The following is a 19,042-nucleotide window of genomic DNA, read 5'->3' on the forward strand; positions in this document are numbered from 1 at the left end:
CTAGATGGACCTTTGTTGGCAAACTAATGTCTCTGCTTCTTCACTTTAGGATTTAGGTAAAAGAAAAGCCCCATAAAGCTGCCAAGTTTCAATGCAGATGGAGAGATAGGTACCCATCCTCTGGTCCTAAGGCTTCTACTCAGAAGCAACACCTTCATTTCTGCTCACCTCCAGTGGTTAAAGCACATTATATACCCAAACTTTAAGCCATTGGGCCAAGATATAAAATCCTCCTAAAAAGTGAATGGTTTGAACTTTAAAACAATGTCACACATTGCCATTAGGTCCAGTTCACCTTTCAGGGACACGGAAGACTGGAGAACAAGTCGCTGTGTCAGCTGGAGTCTGACTCCAGCTAATGGAAAGTCCCTGCAGGAGATAGGAGAGGGCGAGGTTGGGAGAAGCCAGGGCATGCGCCCCCGTCCCTGTCACAGGAAGACTCTCCTTCAGAGGCTCTGTTTCCTCTACACCTCAAGCTCCCACAAGAGATGTCTGCTGGAGTACTGCTTTCTGTTGAGTAAGCCTGGGCGGGATGACCTTAGAGTCAGGCACTCTGACCCAGTCTCCTTACCTGTAGGATGGGATCTACTTACATCACCCAGTTGCTTCAAAAATAAAGAATGTCCAAGGAAATAGGTAAAGAATAAAGTGCAGGAAAATAAAGGAGTTTGAAGTTAAACAAAGTGAGGCAACATAGTATAGCAAAAATGAGACTGGGGGGGTCATAAATCTTGGATTTGGGGTCTCGTTCTGCCACCAACTATCACATTATCCAGGGAACACTATATTCTCAGTTTTCCCCGTCTTCAAAGTGGAGAAAACACTGTTGATAATGGGAAGGTGGCAGAGTGGCACAAATGAGAGTATTTCTGAAGGTGTGTACTGCCAAGCATAAAAGGCTATATAGAAATGTTAAATGAATTCACCAGTTATAAGCAGAAAAAACTTTATTTCTATCAAATTAAAAAGTATGAATCCATCTTCAAGCCAGATAAAATCATCAATAACACAATTAACAGAGCATGTACAGATTAGACTACAGGTTTAGATACTTTGAATTAAGCACATACACCAAAATCAAGAGGGCTGATAACTTCACACTGAGGGAAAGCACTGACTCCTCGTAAACACACAACTTGTGGGAAAATGGAGCTGACATTTCACAGGAGAGTAAACCAGAGGCAAGTTGTCATTAGGTTAGAGAACTGATTTGAGCTTGAGAGGAATCACAGTGAAATGCCATGGTAATGCAACAATTTCCCGAGATCTACTCATCTCAAAAACAAGAATATATAAAAATCAGTAGTACAAATTCTCATAAAACTAGGAAAGCCCTCTGCGCCCTGACACCTTGGAGCTGATGTAATGACTGAGTTTTCATTTTTCTTCCCTTTATTCTTCTCTAAATTAAACACAAAACTTTGTTTTTATTTAGCACATTTCTGTCTCAAGAGAAAGGTTTTATGAAATGAAATTAGACACACATCAACTCCAGTGAGAATCTTCAAGGTGCAATGCTCTTTTGACATGTGCTTAAACAGGAAATCTTTTATTTCAACAATGACACTGTGCTTTCTAGAATAGCCTAATTATCACCAAAGAAGGAATCAATATATCCAACACTACCCCTCCCAAAACACACACTACCTCTCTCTCTCTCTCTCTCTCTCTCTCACGCACACACACACACACCAATTTAGGGAATTTCCTGAAGCATACAGATAATGACATTTATTTTGGCAAGAACTGTGCAATTTGTTAAAAGAAAGATAAGGTACGGCATTTATCAGCAACTGTAGTTATGTCTCAACAGACGCAGGAAGCAAATTTTCCTCACAGTTGAAATACAGCTTCACAGTTCCCCCATCATCTGGGTCTTGCACACGTTGCCTCTGGAAACCAGACTGGGTCAGTTATATAAGGAAAGGGACCTTATGACCAGACCACATTCCCACATTAAAAGGTGTCTGTTCCTGGGTTCCTCTTCTGAAACACCAAACAGACGAGGAAGCTGCTGAAGATGGCAGGGAATAGAGTGCAATTCATACTATAGACATGACTCTGTCTTACGAATTGCCTTTCTGGCCAAATTACTGCAGCAAGAAAAGATATTGTCTATTAAGTGAAAAGCAATACATGAAATCCATCAGGTAGATATGAATGCCTCCCGAGATCCCGTGACCCAGCAGGGGACAGACGAAACACCGTCCTCTGTATATACAGTGTGCGGCTACCGCCAGGACCCACTGATGCCCATTTCCTGTCTTGGCACTAGAGCCAAAAGCAAAGACTCCAGGTGGGCGCAAATACCTTGTTTTACCTATTCATGAGAATAGGGAGCTCAAACTAGAGAAACATAAAAAAACCCTTTTTGAATTTCCTGATTAATCCCTATACATATAGGAAAAGGTTAAGTAAACAAGAGTATTTCAGTTTTAAAAAACAAGGAGGCAAGATAATTGAGATAATACTATTACATAGGCTAATTGTTGAGGATTTAATTAGATAATGGATGGAGTGCACATAGCACCAATAAACAGTGACTACCAAGCCCTTTTGATACCTGAACATACTTGGAAATTTGCTGTCTTTATGATTTAAGCCAAGACTTCTCCCTCCCCTCCTGCCCCCCACACACACCACAAGCAGGTAGTTAAAACTTCTTTAAACAAATAACCAAAATCAGATATTGAGCTCAGTTTCCAGTGATTTAAAAAGTATAAAAACTCTATTTATGGGTTTACATGGGCATCTTTCTATCAAAATTTATCCTGTCAACAACCTGTAGGGCTTCCCTGGCAGTCCAGTGATTAAGACTCTGTATTTCCACTTCAGAGGGCACAGGTTCGATTCCTGGCTGAGTAAGTTCTGCATGCTTCATGGTGTGGCCAGAAAAGAAAAAACTCAACCTAGAAATGGCAGGAGACGCCACAGCATCACCTGTCTCCCAAGAATCTTCCATCGCCTGTGCCTATTCTTACCTTTTCCCCTTCCCTACCAACAAGAGGAGCACACCCTGGATGAAGCTGGAGCTCACGTGAGCTGAGCTGTTGGAAGGTTTTGAGAGCCACCCTGGGGAAGGCAGGTGAGATGGGAAGCCATTTCCGCCAGAATTGTGAGTGATAAGCAGGGCCACCACACCAGAGGGCAGGCAAAGACGTGGATTTGGCGTTCAGGACCATGTTAATGTGCAATGTCACGCAGGGAGGATGATATTAAAGTCTAGGGTGACCCTGGATTAGGAGCTCAATAGCCATTTGTTCACTGGCTAGCAGTATAGGAAAGATCAGTTACTATGGGGGCCTTGTTTGGGGGTGGAGGCAAGGGAGTCATTTGTTCTGATGTCAGGGAAACCAAGTATTTAGTGTCTGGAGTGCTCCCAGGAGTCTAGGGGAGTTTGTAAGCACCATGGCTGGGGTGGCGCAAGCATCAGGGTCCCTTCAGGGACACAAAACCATGGACACCAAGAGAACAAGGGAGGACCGTGAGCTTGCCGCTGCCACAGAGTAGCCTGGACCCAAGCCAGGCCTACTTTGACAGCCTTTCATTTTACTTACGTACAAAAGTAAAAGTCGCTCAGTCATGTCCCACTCTTTGCTTCTCCCATGGACTATATAGTCCATGGAATTCTCCAGGCCAGAATACTGGAGTGGGTAGCCATTCCCTTCTCCAGGGGATCTTCCCAACCCAGAGATCGAACCCAGGTCTCCTGCAAAGCAGGTAGATTCTTTACCAGGGAAGCCCTCATTTTACTTATAAGTGAGCAGTTATGGATGATCAAAGGCTCAGACTCTCCTCTAGCAGCTTCCTTTGCTTAAGCTAAAGGGAAAAAGGAAAAGGAACACTCTCATACAGAGGTGGATGTCAGCAGAGTGAACCCTGCCATTCTGGATGTGAGGCCACTTGGAAATACAAGCAAGCTCAGAGCCCTGCGTTGCTTGGGACAGGATGCAGGTAGTTACCATCTAGGAGCAGAGCCAGGAAACCTGCATTCAAGGGTGTCTACACTGCACGTTGGCAGCAGAAGCCAGGTCAAGATGCTTTACTCCGCCGACCCTAGCGTTGTTTATAAACATGGGATCACGCCTGTCTCAAAGGACACTGGCAAGATTAAATGAGATGTTTACAAATGTCCTAAAACTATACACACATGACACTGAGCAGGCCTTCAATACATGGTACCTATTATATGCTTGCTTTAGTGTTAGAGCATATGAAACACAGCAGTGTTTTCAAGTTCTAAATAGGCAGGAAGCTGGTGGGGATAAGAGAAAGCAAAATGAAAGCAGAGCTGGCTAGAATCAGAGCAGGAGGGGATATGTAGGAATTTTAGAAACCACCCAAACTACTCTTTGTGCCTAGCTTTGATGGAACCTCACGTGTGGTAGTAGAAGGAAAACTAAACAGATCCCTTTAATTTTATCTTGGTCAAAATATTTTCAAGAAAATTTTATTTATTTTAGTGCAAAATCATTGAAGGAAAAGCTAGACTTTGTTGAAGAAAACCAGAAACTTTTTTTTTAGGTTATCGAACATCATCAAACAAGCATCATCTTTCAAAAGCCCGTGGAAACAGTGTTTGGCTTTCATTATGGTCTCACCTAGCAAAGGTGACTGCACTCTACTGCAGGGCAACCTCAGAAATAGTACACACTATTGAGATGCATTGAGCGACTGACACTGGCTTCAAGTGTCTATTTTGCTGGAAGGGAGAAGGGAGGGAAGGATGAAGGAGCAGAGTATTGAGTCAGGGATCACCTAGGCTATTTCCCCTACCTCGTCCCCAAAACTCCAAAGCCCATGATTACACTGGAGCATCTGATAAACATCAACAGAAGGGAGGAAAGTTTTGAAGATTTTTCTGCTTCCAAAAAAGCACACACTTTCCTCTCCTGAATGATCCCGATAATAACCTTAACTTTCTACTTTTCCTACTTTATGGAATTGTCTCCATGGCAAAACTACTCTAAATTGTGCAATTTTCCTCAAATAAGACTTGTTTTTCTCTATGCCTGGTTCCCCTGGAAACCTGAGCTGTATCTGCATGTCTAATTTTCACCCTATCCCCATCAACTGGCATTCAAACACAACTCTTCTCAAAAGTCACTATCAGGCACTGATATTTCACAAATCTGAACTGGGCATTTTAACTGCATAAACCTAGAAAGTAAATAATCTTACTTCACTTGGATTCAGAGGATGAGGAGGAAACTGGTCTGTGTTTCCACTAAGGTAGCCAAAGAACATTCACATGAAGGGACAAAGTAAGAGGGACTGGCCAGAGTTGGGGTAGTGTTTGTAGAGAAGATGCTTGGCTACCATACAGAATCCATGGGTCAGTGAATGACTGGAAATTCACTGTGACATCTTCAGAAAATAAATAATGTGTTCCAACATCACCTATGCTGAAAGGCTTTTGTTTTCTCAGCAGTATCAAGAGTTAGACAGAAGTCACTCCTGGAAATAGTAAAGGACCCTCGCTGGTACAAGCACGATGCATGAAGAGGAATATCTATTTTTAAGGCAACTTTCATTGTCTTTCCCAGAGGAGGGTGAGCATTAGTGGCCACCAAGTCTGGAAACCAGGCAAATCCTTAATAAATCATTTATTGATACTACATTCTAATGAATGACAAAATAGTGTGATCTATATTTCTAGACTTCATGGCCATCCTATAGAAAGCATCTTTGGAATAGAATAAAAAATTACAATTTCATCAAATCCCATAATCATAAAGCTGTCATTATGAGTCTAGGCACAGCTAGTGCAACATTTTCCTTGACCCCACAGGCTCCATTCCCTTTACCAACTATTTATAATATGCTTGGGTCACTCACATGAGAAAAACACTGTCAGCATCAATATTTAGCAGCATTTCAAAATATATATATTTTTTGTCTTCACTATAGGCTAAACTATTCTTTCAGTCCAGTAATTCCATATGGTCTTATTTACTTCTATACATAAGATACAATCTTTTAACATTTATGCAGGTGAATATTTCCCAGTTTTTGAGAGTTCCCCAAAGACTCGTAGGGTTTTATTTTGCCACAATAAAAGAAAGGAGCAGTGTCAACTCATGAGAGTCAGACCAACAGTTTAAGTAGACCCTCCACACAGTTCAGTTCCTGGTGCATAAAGAGACTGAACGTTGTCCCCCAGCTCTCAGACAGGAATTTGAGAGGGATAAAAGCAGGAACAATATTACTTAATAGTCTAGGGAGGGAGAAAACAGATGTCTAATAAAAGCAGTAGAAGCCAAGTCCTTCCATTCTAGGATGTCTGAAAAAGAGATTCAGTGGAGTACGGATGCAGAGAAGGCGTCATTCCTAACAGAAAAAAAATGAACTGTGGACAGTCACTCAAGGCCAGAGAAGTAATCACTGAGAGCTACTGTTTCAATCCCACTGTCACCAGGAGGGCACATGCCAGAGAGCCAGGGACAGAGGCAGCTATAGCCCCTGGCATTCTCAGGCCTCCTGGTGCTATGTTTCAACAGCCTTTAGGGGCTGGGGAGAGCCAGGGAGCACCACCGTCACGTGTGAAAAAGCTATTATGGCAACAACCTGGCCATGGAAAATCAACTAGAGCTTGGGTGATACACCGCTTGGAATCCAGCCTGTGTTGCTTCCTTTCTTATAAAGAACTTGAGACATGTGCAGGGACATCTTAAACACGTGTATGTGGCCCCTCTTTTAGAAAGGCAGAGAAGAGCCTCGTCATTAACTCATTCTATTCATTAGTTTTCATGTCTGTTCACCATTAAAACTAGAAAAGACACTGCAAGCTATCTCAGCTAGCTGCTAACTGGGGCATGGCACCAACACTACACACACAGTTGAACGAATGACCATATCTTCCTGGTTCTTCCACTGCGCAGGCTCAGTAGGCTTCTTTGGACTGAACAGGTGTGATCTTGTTTGAGAAAAGCGTGTAAACATAGGGCCAGATTTTGTTAGTCTCGGTTCCCGAAAACTGATGGAGCACTCCTCGGCTCCTGAAAAACAAAGTCCGACATACAGGGCATTTTAGGTTTCCTTTTGACATGATATCAGCGCAGATGAAGATCCTGGGTATAATGTAAACACAATCTCCTGGTCTACGTCACACATCACTGAGTCCCAAAACCAATGTATCAACACCCCCAGTCCGGTACAACTAAATAAAGCCCTATCCTCTGCAATGCTGAAAAGCTTGATGTCATGCCACCTCTTCTTCTCCCCTTTAAAAACATGATAACATTATAGGGACAACCCCAAATCTGCCTCAACACACACAGTGAAAAGCAAATCAGTGACAAACCTTGCTACTCTAAAACCCTTGTTATAGATCATGAAACACAAGATGTATCCTAATAAATGGTCAAGAATTTCATATCTAAAGGCTGGCTAAATTATTTGGGGGCTACAAGATCAGACAATGATTACAGCAGAGGCTATACACTGCTGTCCTGAATGCAGTCCATACATGGGCTTTGTTTGGCATCCAAGCTATTAAAAATTTTTTAGGGAACTGCCTGGTGGTCCAGTGGTTAGGACTCACTGCTATTACTGCCAGGGGTCCAGGTTCAATCCTTGGATGGGGAAATGAGATACCACAAACTGCAACATAGCCAAAAAAATTTTTTTTCACTTTTTTGCAAATATATTATAAAATATGGGATTTTCTTCTGCAGAGAAAGCCTGACTTCTGCTTCTTTTGAAAAACAGGCTCACTGGCCACACTTAGCCTGAGTGCTTCCATGGTTATAATTGGCTTGAGCAACAGAGGAGCTGCCTAGTTCAACTGTCACTCAACTGCCCAGCTTGACATGCCCCCCACCAGGTTTGACACTCATTTCCATCACCTGCCTAGCCCCTGTAGTTATCTGAATTTGCAACCTGTAGTTTATAGCTTTAGTTTTTCTTTATTAAACTCCCTCCAGACATATCTAAGCCAAAAAGTCCCTTCTAATCTTCTGGCCAAGTCATATATTTACACGTGGGTGTATCAAAATGTAAACCAATATTTCAGTCCCTTAAGAAAATGAAAATGTCTAGATGCTAATTTCTAATCACACAGAGATGATCAGGCTGTGGTCCTTATAAGAGTTTAAGCATAAAAATACCAGGCACTCTTTCCCATGTACACACCAGCATTTCATCTGATTTCATCTGAGAGGTATTTGGCCTTTCAGGTTTACCAGGCTTAAAGAAACTGCAACCCACTGTCTTTCCCATGAGGAGCCACACCTTTTCAGTTGGCCAAGTGGCATGGAAACACTGAAGCACACTCACTTGTATAATTCGATGACTGGTTTTGCCACATCCTTGTACTGTCTTAGTCTGGCAGCAACTGCTTCAGGTTTGTCATCCTCCTGCTGGACCAATGGTTCACCAGTGACGTCATCAACCCCCTACAAATAGCAGAGACAGCAGCTAGTGTGGCCAACACTTAAGCCATTCCATACGTAAAAACTTTCCTGGGCAAAACTGTCCATTCACCTTTGATTCCCACCACCTGATGAGTTAGCCCCAGGGGACAATAAGAATGATGAAGGTGGTTGAAAAACAAACAGCATGAATAAGTATGTTAAGCTTTTTTCATAAGAGATGAAACATTAAATCTTTAAGACTTCTGATATTTCCAAACATATTCCACTGCTTGATAAATGACACCTTTAATCCATAGTTCAAAATTCCATCTTACTTCACCCAACAACAAAACAGCCACTAGACAAGACAATGTCACTCTGGTCCTCTAAATATTCCTAAAACTAGCTTCTTTCTAAAGCTTGAGTTCTAAAAATGGAAAATGAATGTCTCAAAGAACCAAATGGCTTCCTTAGGAAAAACGCTAATCAAAGAGAAGGTATGCCAGTCCTGTTTTTGCTACTTTCATATTCTATCACGTAGAATAGATTAAACTCACTCAGGTTATTTTAGCAAATCAAATAATGACATCTAAAGTTAGAACAAAATAGGCATGAATCATATACCCATGATAACCACGAACAAACATTCTGGCAACTGAAAAACTGTAATTTTAGAAAATCTGATTTTTGGGTGTACTTTAACTTCCCCAGGAGCTATATCTGCATACAAAACCAAAATGGACACCTCAGAATTTCTCCTCCCATGTCCATGGCTATTGGACTACCAAGGCAGATAGTCACAGGAAATCAATCTGTCAAAAGGCAGAATAGAGCAGAACTTAGACATAGAGCAGAAGGCTCGGGCATTCAACTGGATAATCCAAAATTGCCTGTAAGTTTGAAATGCACTAAAATTCCAATACAGCACAAAGCCTTAAGTATATAACCGACACTTAGAATTTACTGGTGAGCCACATAATTATCATGTGTGTAATACAGGGCTATTACCCTGATGGAACAGGAGAGATGACGGGTGGGAGAAGGAGATCCATCACTCATTCCTCTCCTTTATTTTACTTATTGCTGCAAAGCTCAGGAATCATCTCCAGGACTTCAGAGCACCCAGAAATACAACACTGCTTCCAGAAAGAGCAGAAGGATGCTAGGACAACAGCATCTCTCCCAGGGGAGCTTGGTCATAGCAGCTGGCTGACTTGGCCCAAACTGGCACTTCCACTGCTGTCTTTGGAAATAGCACTGCAACTGCAGTGCTCTTATAGGGGTACCCAGGCTTTGGAAAGCAACTCAAATTCTACAAGACTCTCCACATCAGCAAGTCTGAGGAGAGCCAAAATATGATGTATTTGTGTTAGATTCCAATGCCAACTCAGAACCCTCTTTTCCTCCTTAACCATTTTTCCCCCATACTTGTTTTTTGGGATGGAATGATGGAAGGGCTCTACAAAAGAATTCCAGAATAACATATATTTTTAAAAGAAGACTTCAAAAGGAGACTACTGCTTAACCTATATGAAAAGGACTTATAAGAACCTAATGATGACTTAAGGAACTAGATGGCATCCATCCATAACCCCTTGAAGTAGTTTTCTATAGTTGTTATTGACTATATTCAAGTCTATCCTAGTCCATAAACATTAAACCAGTAAGACGCAATAGCCACATCTTTCACATTTAGATAGGAGCAAGTAATACTATATATTAGCAAATAAGAATGATCAGATTGAACTAATTCATGCCTTTACCAGGAAGAACAGTAACTCTTTCAGTGAGTTTGCCAAAAGTTTCTTCAACCATATACCTTTACATGTACTTAACTTTATGCAGACACATAGTTATTATATTGTGAAGTTCTTTTAAAGGGCAATCTTCTATGCCTTTGGCTCTCTCTCATCCCTGTACATCCTCATGCTCACTACTCACAGGACCCCACTCATTCTAACCCTGTGCCTTACTCTGTCCCAGCCCCAAACACTGGCAGCCCAGGATAGATCCTTTGTATCTTTATCCCTACTTTTATGACGCTAGAGAGCACTTATAATCATGTAAACAGATATGTATAAATAAGGGTGGTCATGGTTTTACAAAAATGGAATCATTCTGCTGTTTGCATTTGTCATTTAACAATACCCAGGGAAAAATATTACTCTAGGCCAAAGAATATAGTAAGTAAAGCACTAGTCACTCAGTTGCGTCCAACACTTTGCAACACCATAGACTGTAGCCCACCAGGCTCCTCTGTCCATAGAACTCTCCACGCAAGAATACTGGAGTGGGTTGCCATTTCCTTCTCTGGGAAATCTTCCCAATGAATATAGTACTAACTCAATTTTCTTTCTACTGACTACATAATATTCCAAAATGTGATTATTGCCAATTTTACTTAGCCACCCCTAGAGATGAACGTTTGTATTGTTTTCAAGTTTTATTTTTCCCATTACAAACAGCACCAAAATAAGCCTCACTGTGTACATGACCTTACCTGCTAGTGCTTACATTTTCATAGACTGTACTCCCAGAAGTGAGTCGAATGAAATATGTATTTAAATTTTTTAATGTATATTGCTAGGTTGCTTCTCTAAAAGATGATTAACATTTCATATACCTAATACAGACAACAGTACTGTGTTCCCAGATCCTAGCTAGCAATAAAAGTGTTAATTTACATTCCTTCATTACAAGTGAATGATAATTTTAAAATATTTGTTGGCTATGTATATTTGCTCTTTTTGGAATAGCCTATTCATATTGTTCCCCCACTTTTCAACTGAAATGTTTTACCTCCTTGCCAATGTGTGAAAGTACTTTGTATACTCTTACATGTACATGAGGTGGGTTGAAGTCCAGGTTATATACCCTTCCACTGGGAGGGTGAATCCAACGTCGGCTGAGACGATCTTTGAGCGTTTCAAATGGAATGTTCAAAGTGATCACTAGATCCAGGTCACATATTCTGTCCAAGGCTTCAGCCTGAACTAATGTTCGAGGAAAACCTAAATGCCAAAACAAAATATATCAAATGCAAGACACGTACCAAATCTAATTAGCTGTTGGAGTTATTTTCAGAGACAGAATAATCAAATCTGCACAAATACTACCCAGAAAGGAACTTTAAAAATCAGGAATTTATATCGACTTCAATAAATTGAATATTAGCAGAAACTATGCTACTTTATAACCTAGCTTCAGCATTTGGAATATAAAACGTTAAGGGAGTCACATGATAAAAGCAAAAAGTACTAAAAACTAGACTGGTCCCACCTCTGGTGTAAGCTCTGCTCTTAACTACCTGTGTGACTTTGGGCAAGTTGTAACACCTCCATTTCCTGTTCTGTTAAAGAACCAAAGGGACAAATTTATATTTGTGTCCTTTTAGTTGTAATAGCTTGTGTGTGTGTGTATGTACTAACTAACTTCAGTTGTGTCCAACTCTTTGCAACCCTATGGACCATAGTCCGCCAGGCTCCTCTGTCCATGGGATTCTCTAGGCAAGAATATTGGAGTGGGTTGCCACGCCCTTCTCCAGGGGATCTTCCTGACCCAGGGATTGAACCCACGTCCCTTACATCCTCTGCATTGGCTGGCAGGCCGGTTACCACTAGCACCACCTGGGAAGTCCTTGTAATAGCTTGCTGCTGCTGCTGCTAAATCACTTCAGTTGTGTCCGACTCTGTGCAACCCCATAGACGGCAGCCCACCAGGCTCCTCCATCCCTGGAGTATATTATTCTTAGGTTACCACTAAATACATATAGACACACACACACATTTTTAAAATCCAAATCAATTAAAGTTCAGACTTTCACTCAGACCTTCATTTGAGCCTGCACCTTAACAGTAAGATGGGCAAAATTCCAGTCTCAAAAAGAACTGATACTTTAGAAACCATATGGATACTGCAAAACTTATAAATTCACCCTACTTTGCTAAACATGGGGAAATAAGCTGCAACTGAAATTTGGACTCACAGGTATTACTTTCTTTTTTGCAGTTAGCTGATCCCAAATTATATATATATTTTCCCCATCCACTTTTCCCCTTCTATTTGTCATGAAGTGATGGGACTAGATGCCATGATCTTAGTGTTTTTAATGTTGAGTTTTAAGTCAGCTTATTTACTCTCCTCTTTCACCCTCAATGACAGATTTTATTTTCTTGGGCTCCAAAATCACTGCAAATGGTGAGTGCAGCCATGAAATTAAAATACACTTTTTTCCTTGGAATAAAAGCTATGACAAAAACCTAGACAGTATATTAAAAAACAGAGACATCACTTTGCCAACAAAGCTCCATCTAGTCAAAGCTATGGTTTTTCCAGTAGTAATGTACAGATATGAGAGTTGGACCACTCTCAAAGAAGGCTGAGTGCCAAAGAATAGATGCTCTTGAATTGTGATGCTAGAGAAGACTCTTGAGAGTCCCTTGGACTGCAAGGAGAACAAACCAGTCAATCCTAAAGGAAATCAACCCTGAATATTCTTAGGACTGATGCTGAATCTCCAACACTTTGGCCACCTGAAATGAAGAGCTGACTTATTGGAAAAGACCTTGATGCTGGTTCAGACTGAAGGCAAAAGGAGAATGGGGTGGCAGAGGATGAGATGGTTAGATAACATCATTGATTTAATGGACATGAATTTGAGCAAACTCCAGGAGATAGTGAAGGATAGAGAAGCCTGGTGTGCTGCAGTCCACGGGGTTGCAAAGGGTTGGACATGACTTAGCCACTGAACAATTCCCCCTCCAAGGATTGACTTGCTTTAAATTTCACTACAGGTTTGGCTGGGATAGAACTACACAGTAGTATCTTGTTTCTAAACAGTTTGTCAGGTTGATCTGTTGTTAAAAATCTGACTGTATCCAATATCACTTTTAAAAAAAGTGTCCTTTAAGTCTTAGTTAGGTAAAAGAGCCAGATGGATGAAGAACAGGAAAGAAAGTATAACAGAAGATGCAATATTCAGAAGAGAAACTTTTAAATCCCTTCAAAAAGGACACCGTCTCATCTCTACCCTTTCATCACTAGAAGTAACAAGAGAACTTTGTAAAGATGGGTCTTCATGGCCCTAAAACACTTAACCATCAAAGAACTCCTTTTCCTATTATAGGAAGTCAGTTATTCAAACATGAGCATGCCACATCCTGTGTTACAATCCCCAAGTTGTATGAATGCCAAGGTGATATAAGAGTGTTTGTTCAGTTGAAGATGACAAAACCCACCCAAAGTTGTCTCTATGCCCCTGCTCCAGGTAACAACCTCTGCTCCAGGTAACAACCTCTGCAGAAAACTCTCTCCAATGCTCCCTTCAAAGCCTTCCTTATTGCCCGTCTAAAAGGCCAGGCCCTTTTCTCCAAAGCCCATTCCTCCCAGGCTCCTCATCCATCATCTTTTGCATATTCCATTACCAGGAGTCTGAGCTAAGTCATGGATGAGATTCCTGATTCCTTGTTCTTGCATGTTCCCCAGCTACAATCCAACTCACCTGTTTGCACAGGTTCACCTCTGGGCTGCCCATGACACCATTTTCCTTATCTATACTTCCCTACAGTTGACTTTGGCCATATCAACTTGCATTCAGTATTGCTCTCATCAGGCCTCACTACCTTTGGGTCAAAGATACCTCTGCCTCAGGGCCTTTGCACTGGCTGTCCTCAGCCTAGAATGTTCTTCCTACAGATCTCTGAACATGACTGTTTATCATTTGAGATATTTGCATAAATAAAACTTCCTCGGGGAGACTTCTTACACTAGTATATTTAAAATAGTCCCACTTCCCTCTCATTATCTATCTTATTCTCTTCAATTTTTCTATTACTTATTACTATGAATAATTTCCAAGTATTCATGTTCATTTTCTATCCCTTTCTCACTCACTCTCTGAGAAATGGGACTTTTCTGTCTTGATCATTCTGTACCCTTTTGCTCCTAAAAAATTAACACTGATGAGCAACTTAGTACAGGGCCTTGAATTATTTCCAAAGTTTATGTCCTGATGAACTTACTTACAGTATTTTGCAAGTTCCATGAGAAATTATTCATTACTTACATCTTACTAAACTCAACATCTGGTCTGCAGTCCAGTGTAAGCTTTGGTCACAGTAAGTACAGAAATGAGAAAAAATACTTAGAAATTTTATAGGAATTCCATGGAGTAATTTTAAGGCTCTTGAATCTAAAATTTGGGCTTGAATTTGGTGGTTTTTACCTTTCAATTTTTCTAGTAATTTTTTTCTATTGTATTTGGCAAGAGAATTGTTCTGCAGTGGACTGGGAAAACAAAACTGGAGTTTCACAACAGAGAGTTTATTCTAGGCTTTCCCTGGGGCTTCTTTTCTAATTTCTCCAGTAAAGGAAATTATCCAATGGCCCAACTTTCTTTTCTTAAATTTAACATTGTTTATTACAGAATCTCTTATGAGATTAAGTGGTATCTCTTTGCAAAGGGACACAGGAACAGAGAAACCCAAACCCAGGGCACATTTCAACTCTGTTCTTATGACAAGGAAAGCGCAAGTTCATGCAGAGGCAAGGACAGACTTATCTTGCAGAGCACGTCTCAGTCCATTGGCTATCATGAGCCTAACCCAAGGTAAACACATTCTCTCATCAGGCACAAGAGCCTTTCCAATACTAGAGATAGCTCAAAAGAGACTGCTTTCCCATCCTCATTTGCTGTCCTCTTGTCATCTAGCATTCAGGCTGGCTTCAGCAGAGAAATAGGTACTTCTAATCTTGAATTCTAGGCTCCTGTGCCAATAGCCACCCAGCTATATCCTCTCCATCCTCCCACACTGACTCTCTGGCTAAGCATCCCCTTCACATAAAGGCACCCACCTGCTGGGAAATTATGATTGGAAATATGTTCATGGTGCTTCTGCAATGGGAACTGAGATAAAGTGTTTTCAAAATAGAAAAAATATATATTGCCTTTAAATAAACTGCTAACTAGATTTTTTCGACTCTCATAATTTCTGTTCGATCAGATTATTACTACCTGGTATTTGAGGAAGTAAAAGATCAAATCATATCTGTCTAAGACCAAGTACAATGTGGACACCTTGGCCTTAGCCCTGGAAGGTAGCACTGCCTGGCGCACAGTGACGTAACTTCTTTAATTAGTCTTTCTCATTTGTAAATAATTCCAAGAAATTATATGACTCTCTTGAGCTCTGTAAACTAAATATGTAGCCTTCTTTCTGTTAAGGGCTTGATGACTTTAAAATCAATGCATTAAGCAACTTCTCTTTTGATTAAGTTCAAGAACAAACCGACTTTCTGAACTGGGGTTTCACAGCATGTGGGTGTGGACTTCCCTGGTGGCTCAGACAGTGAAGAATTTGCCTGCCAGTGCAGGAGACACAAGAGACACAGGTTCAGTCCCTGGGCTGGGAAGATCCCCTGGAGTAGGAACAGCAACCCACTCCAGGATTCTTGCTTGGAGAATCCCAGGGACAGAGAAGCCTGGGCGGGCCACTAATGCATGGGGTTGCAAAGAGTCAGACACAACTGAGCACACACACATGCCCTTATATTGAAGATGTAAGCAACATTTTAATTGAGGAGTGTGTACAGAATTTTAAAGATCACTTAAAGACCTGAATTCTCAGTCACTCACAGTCCCTGGGGCCTCATTTTCCAGCATCACTTAGCTACTACCCTGACAAGAAAACATTGCTCTTTATCCTTTGGGTAGAGCTGAAAAAAGCCCTAGGAAAGAAGAGGCAGCTCTAAGAAGAGCAGTTCCCCCAACAAATAAAAACTCACATCTTGGTTAAACTTTCCTTGTCTAATGAGAGTAGAAGGCAGTCTGCTCGGCTCCTCTAGAACTGTTTCTGAGTTTTTTGAGGGCCTCTAGAGGAATTGGTGGGAAATGGAATAGTGTACAAAATAAGCTGGATTCACCAGGAACAGATTTCAAAAACACGTTGGATAGTGCCAACCTACTGGGCTCTCACATTCAGACCCATATTTAATTCCTCTTCTGAGACTTTCTAACACTTTGGGGGGTTGCTGGTTGCTTGCACTCTGCCATAGTACAGCTCAGCACACAGACTCTGCATTCTGGTCCCCATCCAGGCACCAGGGAGCTCAACTCAGCCACAGCTGACAGCCCAGGTCACAGGTCCAGTCTGTCACTCTGGTTAGCCAAAAGAACAAAGGCTCCATGGAGTAGAGGAACAGTGCTCATCTGTCTACGAGATAATTAAAATATGAATATCCTTCAATCTACAGATCCTAACTTTAAGGCTTTAGGACAGGGAGTTCCCTGGTGGTCCAGTGGTTAAGGATCTGCCTCCCAATGCAGTGAATGCATGGTTGTTTTTGTTGTTTTATAAATTTACAATTTATATATAAACCATGTTTACTGCATAGAAAATCTGTAGCTAGTATATACAGACTCCAAAAATGACTTGAGTATTAGTTGATCAAAAAGCCCAAGAGGAGGCACACAAAATTTCATTAATAGGAAAAATGGCATTTAAGAAGTAAAATGTTATACTTTACAAATTTCCATATCTTTTGATCTATTGAAAAAGATGATTTTTTTAATGAATCAATTTTAAATTTCCCTGTGATAAGTGAAAAATTTAAATATATGCACTTAATACTTTTGGGAGCATTGAAATGAAGCCTTAATATTACATGGTCCTGAGCATTTTGTATATCAATGGCTCCATCAGTCAAGCTCCAGAGATTTAGTCCAATGGCAACAATGAAAAGAGTCAACATGCCTGGCTACAATTCTCTCCAATATCACCCTTTAAGTCACTTTCAATCTTGAGCCTTCTCAGCCTGTTTTTCTGGGCTATGCAGGTCTGATCCCTGATCGGGGAACTAGATCCCACATGCCATAGGGCAACTACTGAGCCAGTGCGCTCTGAAGCCCCCACGCCACAAATAAAGAGAAGCCTGCATGTCGCAACAAAAGATCCCACATGCTGCAACTTAGAAGGCCCAATGCAGCCAAATACATAAATCAATGGAATGGGTAAATAAATAAAAGACTTCAGGCCATAAAACAGGAAATAGTATTCTAAAAGGCAGCATGGTAGCTCCAGAATCCCTTGAATTGATTTACATCAGTGTCTCCAAGGTGGGCTGAGCAAATCCTTAAAGTAATTCATTTGTAATTCTCAGAAGAGAATGTCAGAAGAGGTGCAACGTGACTAGAACATTTCAAGCCATTTTTAAAAGGACATCATTATGCATCCATACACATCTTTTAAAAAGAACATGAAGTCAGAGGGGTAGAATGAAGACTATCTGAAACCTGTCAAGCAAGATGTCCCTGTATCAGAACATGAGATGGTCATGGTGACTTGGGAGGTGGGGTAAATGTGGGCACTTTAGAATACATTTAGTTATCATTTGATTTCTACTCATCCAAATTCTCTTCTAGAAAGCTACTCTTCATATGAGATTCAATTCAGTATTTTGAATTGCTAAGATATTGGGATTTGAAAGGAAACAAATTATTAACCAATTAGATTATGTTAGACCATGATCCCTTAGAAGTCTTATAAGAGAAAAACTGAATCTAAATAGGACTATTTCAATGAAATAGTTCAGAAAGTATTTCAATGCATACATAAAATCTTTAAACACATACTTATGTGATTTAGACTAAGGCCCAAGGAGAACTTGCCACTCTAGCTATGGATATTCATTATTCTTTAAATATGGCTCATGGTGCCTATTAAAATTACAAGATCCCTGAGGGCTGGGGCTGTGTTTACTCCTGAAAGGCCCAGGATACAGTCCCACGTGGATATGGTATTCCAGGCAGGCAAGGATTACTGACCAAATGGACTGCATTTGCAGTGTGTGTCAGCACACTCAAGTTCTGTCAACAGGTGGCAGCATTAATAATTTTTCCACTTAGAAAGAACAGCAACTGTGGTATGCTTTTATTTTTTACTAAAAGTAATCCTCAAAGACATGCTTTTAAATGACTAGCAGTATTCCAGCTCCTTATCAGGCTATTCCAAGTGAATATATTCCACTGTTGAGGAAACCAGAAAGTCCAACAGATCAAATAAAATAGCATCATATTCAAGCACAGAAAGCTTGCTTTCCTCCCTCTAACTACTCATGAGACTGCTCTGCTCTGCTCTGCTGGGTGATTAGGAGAACGAAAAACCGACCCCATGGGATCCTTGGCTGAGTGCGTCCTCAGTCACTCAGTCATGTTTAACTCTTTGTGAACCCATGGACTGTAGCCCACCAGGCTCCTCTGTCCATGGGATTCTCCAAGCAAGAATACTAAAGTAGATTGCCATTTCCTTTCCCAGGAGATCTTTCCAACCCAGGGATCGAACCCCCGTCTCTTGCGTCTGCTGCATTGGCAGGTGGATTCTTCACCGCTGCACCATCCAGGAAACCCAATGGGATTTCCTCATCTCAAAACCCGGTCTGGAAAAGCTGCTCTGTCCTGTTCAAACAGCCCGCCCATGCTGAAAGCAGAAATGTTATGCAGTTAAATGTCTCCCAGAAGCAATCATGTTGCATCACTGCTTACAGTGCCTCACAGGTTGTTTTTTAGACCTCCCCAAAAGATGTACTAGGTGCAGGGAGACGTCACTAAATTCAGGACTGGTAACATGTTCCCAGCAGTGCTGGCCACTGGGCCTTGACCCCAGCCCCTCTCAGCCACACCAAGAGCCTGGGGG

At 41.2% G+C, this 19,042-nt stretch overlaps 1 protein-coding gene across 1 annotated transcript in view; it reads right to left on the reverse strand.

The window, feature by feature from the left end:
• Positions 1-1,005: 1,005 nt before the first annotated feature.
• AK4 (adenylate kinase 4) overlaps positions 1,006-19,042 on the reverse strand; it is a 95,452-nt gene continuing 77,415 nt past the window's right edge. Inside the window, exons 3-5 of the mRNA XM_068964275.1 lie at positions 11,193-11,365; positions 8,278-8,396; positions 1,006-6,998 (exon numbers count right to left, since the gene is read on the reverse strand). Of these exons, the coding sequence (XP_068820376.1) occupies positions 6,884-6,998; positions 8,278-8,396; positions 11,193-11,365 (407 nt within the window). The 3' untranslated portion in view covers positions 1,006-6,883. The remainder of the gene's footprint in view (positions 6,999-8,277; positions 8,397-11,192; positions 11,366-19,042) is intronic.

Source organism: Capricornis sumatraensis, chromosome 2, assembly GCF_032405125.1.
Source record: "Capricornis sumatraensis isolate serow.1 chromosome 2, serow.2, whole genome shotgun sequence".
Classification (NCBI taxonomy): Eukaryota; Metazoa; Chordata; class Mammalia; order Artiodactyla; family Bovidae; genus Capricornis; species Capricornis sumatraensis.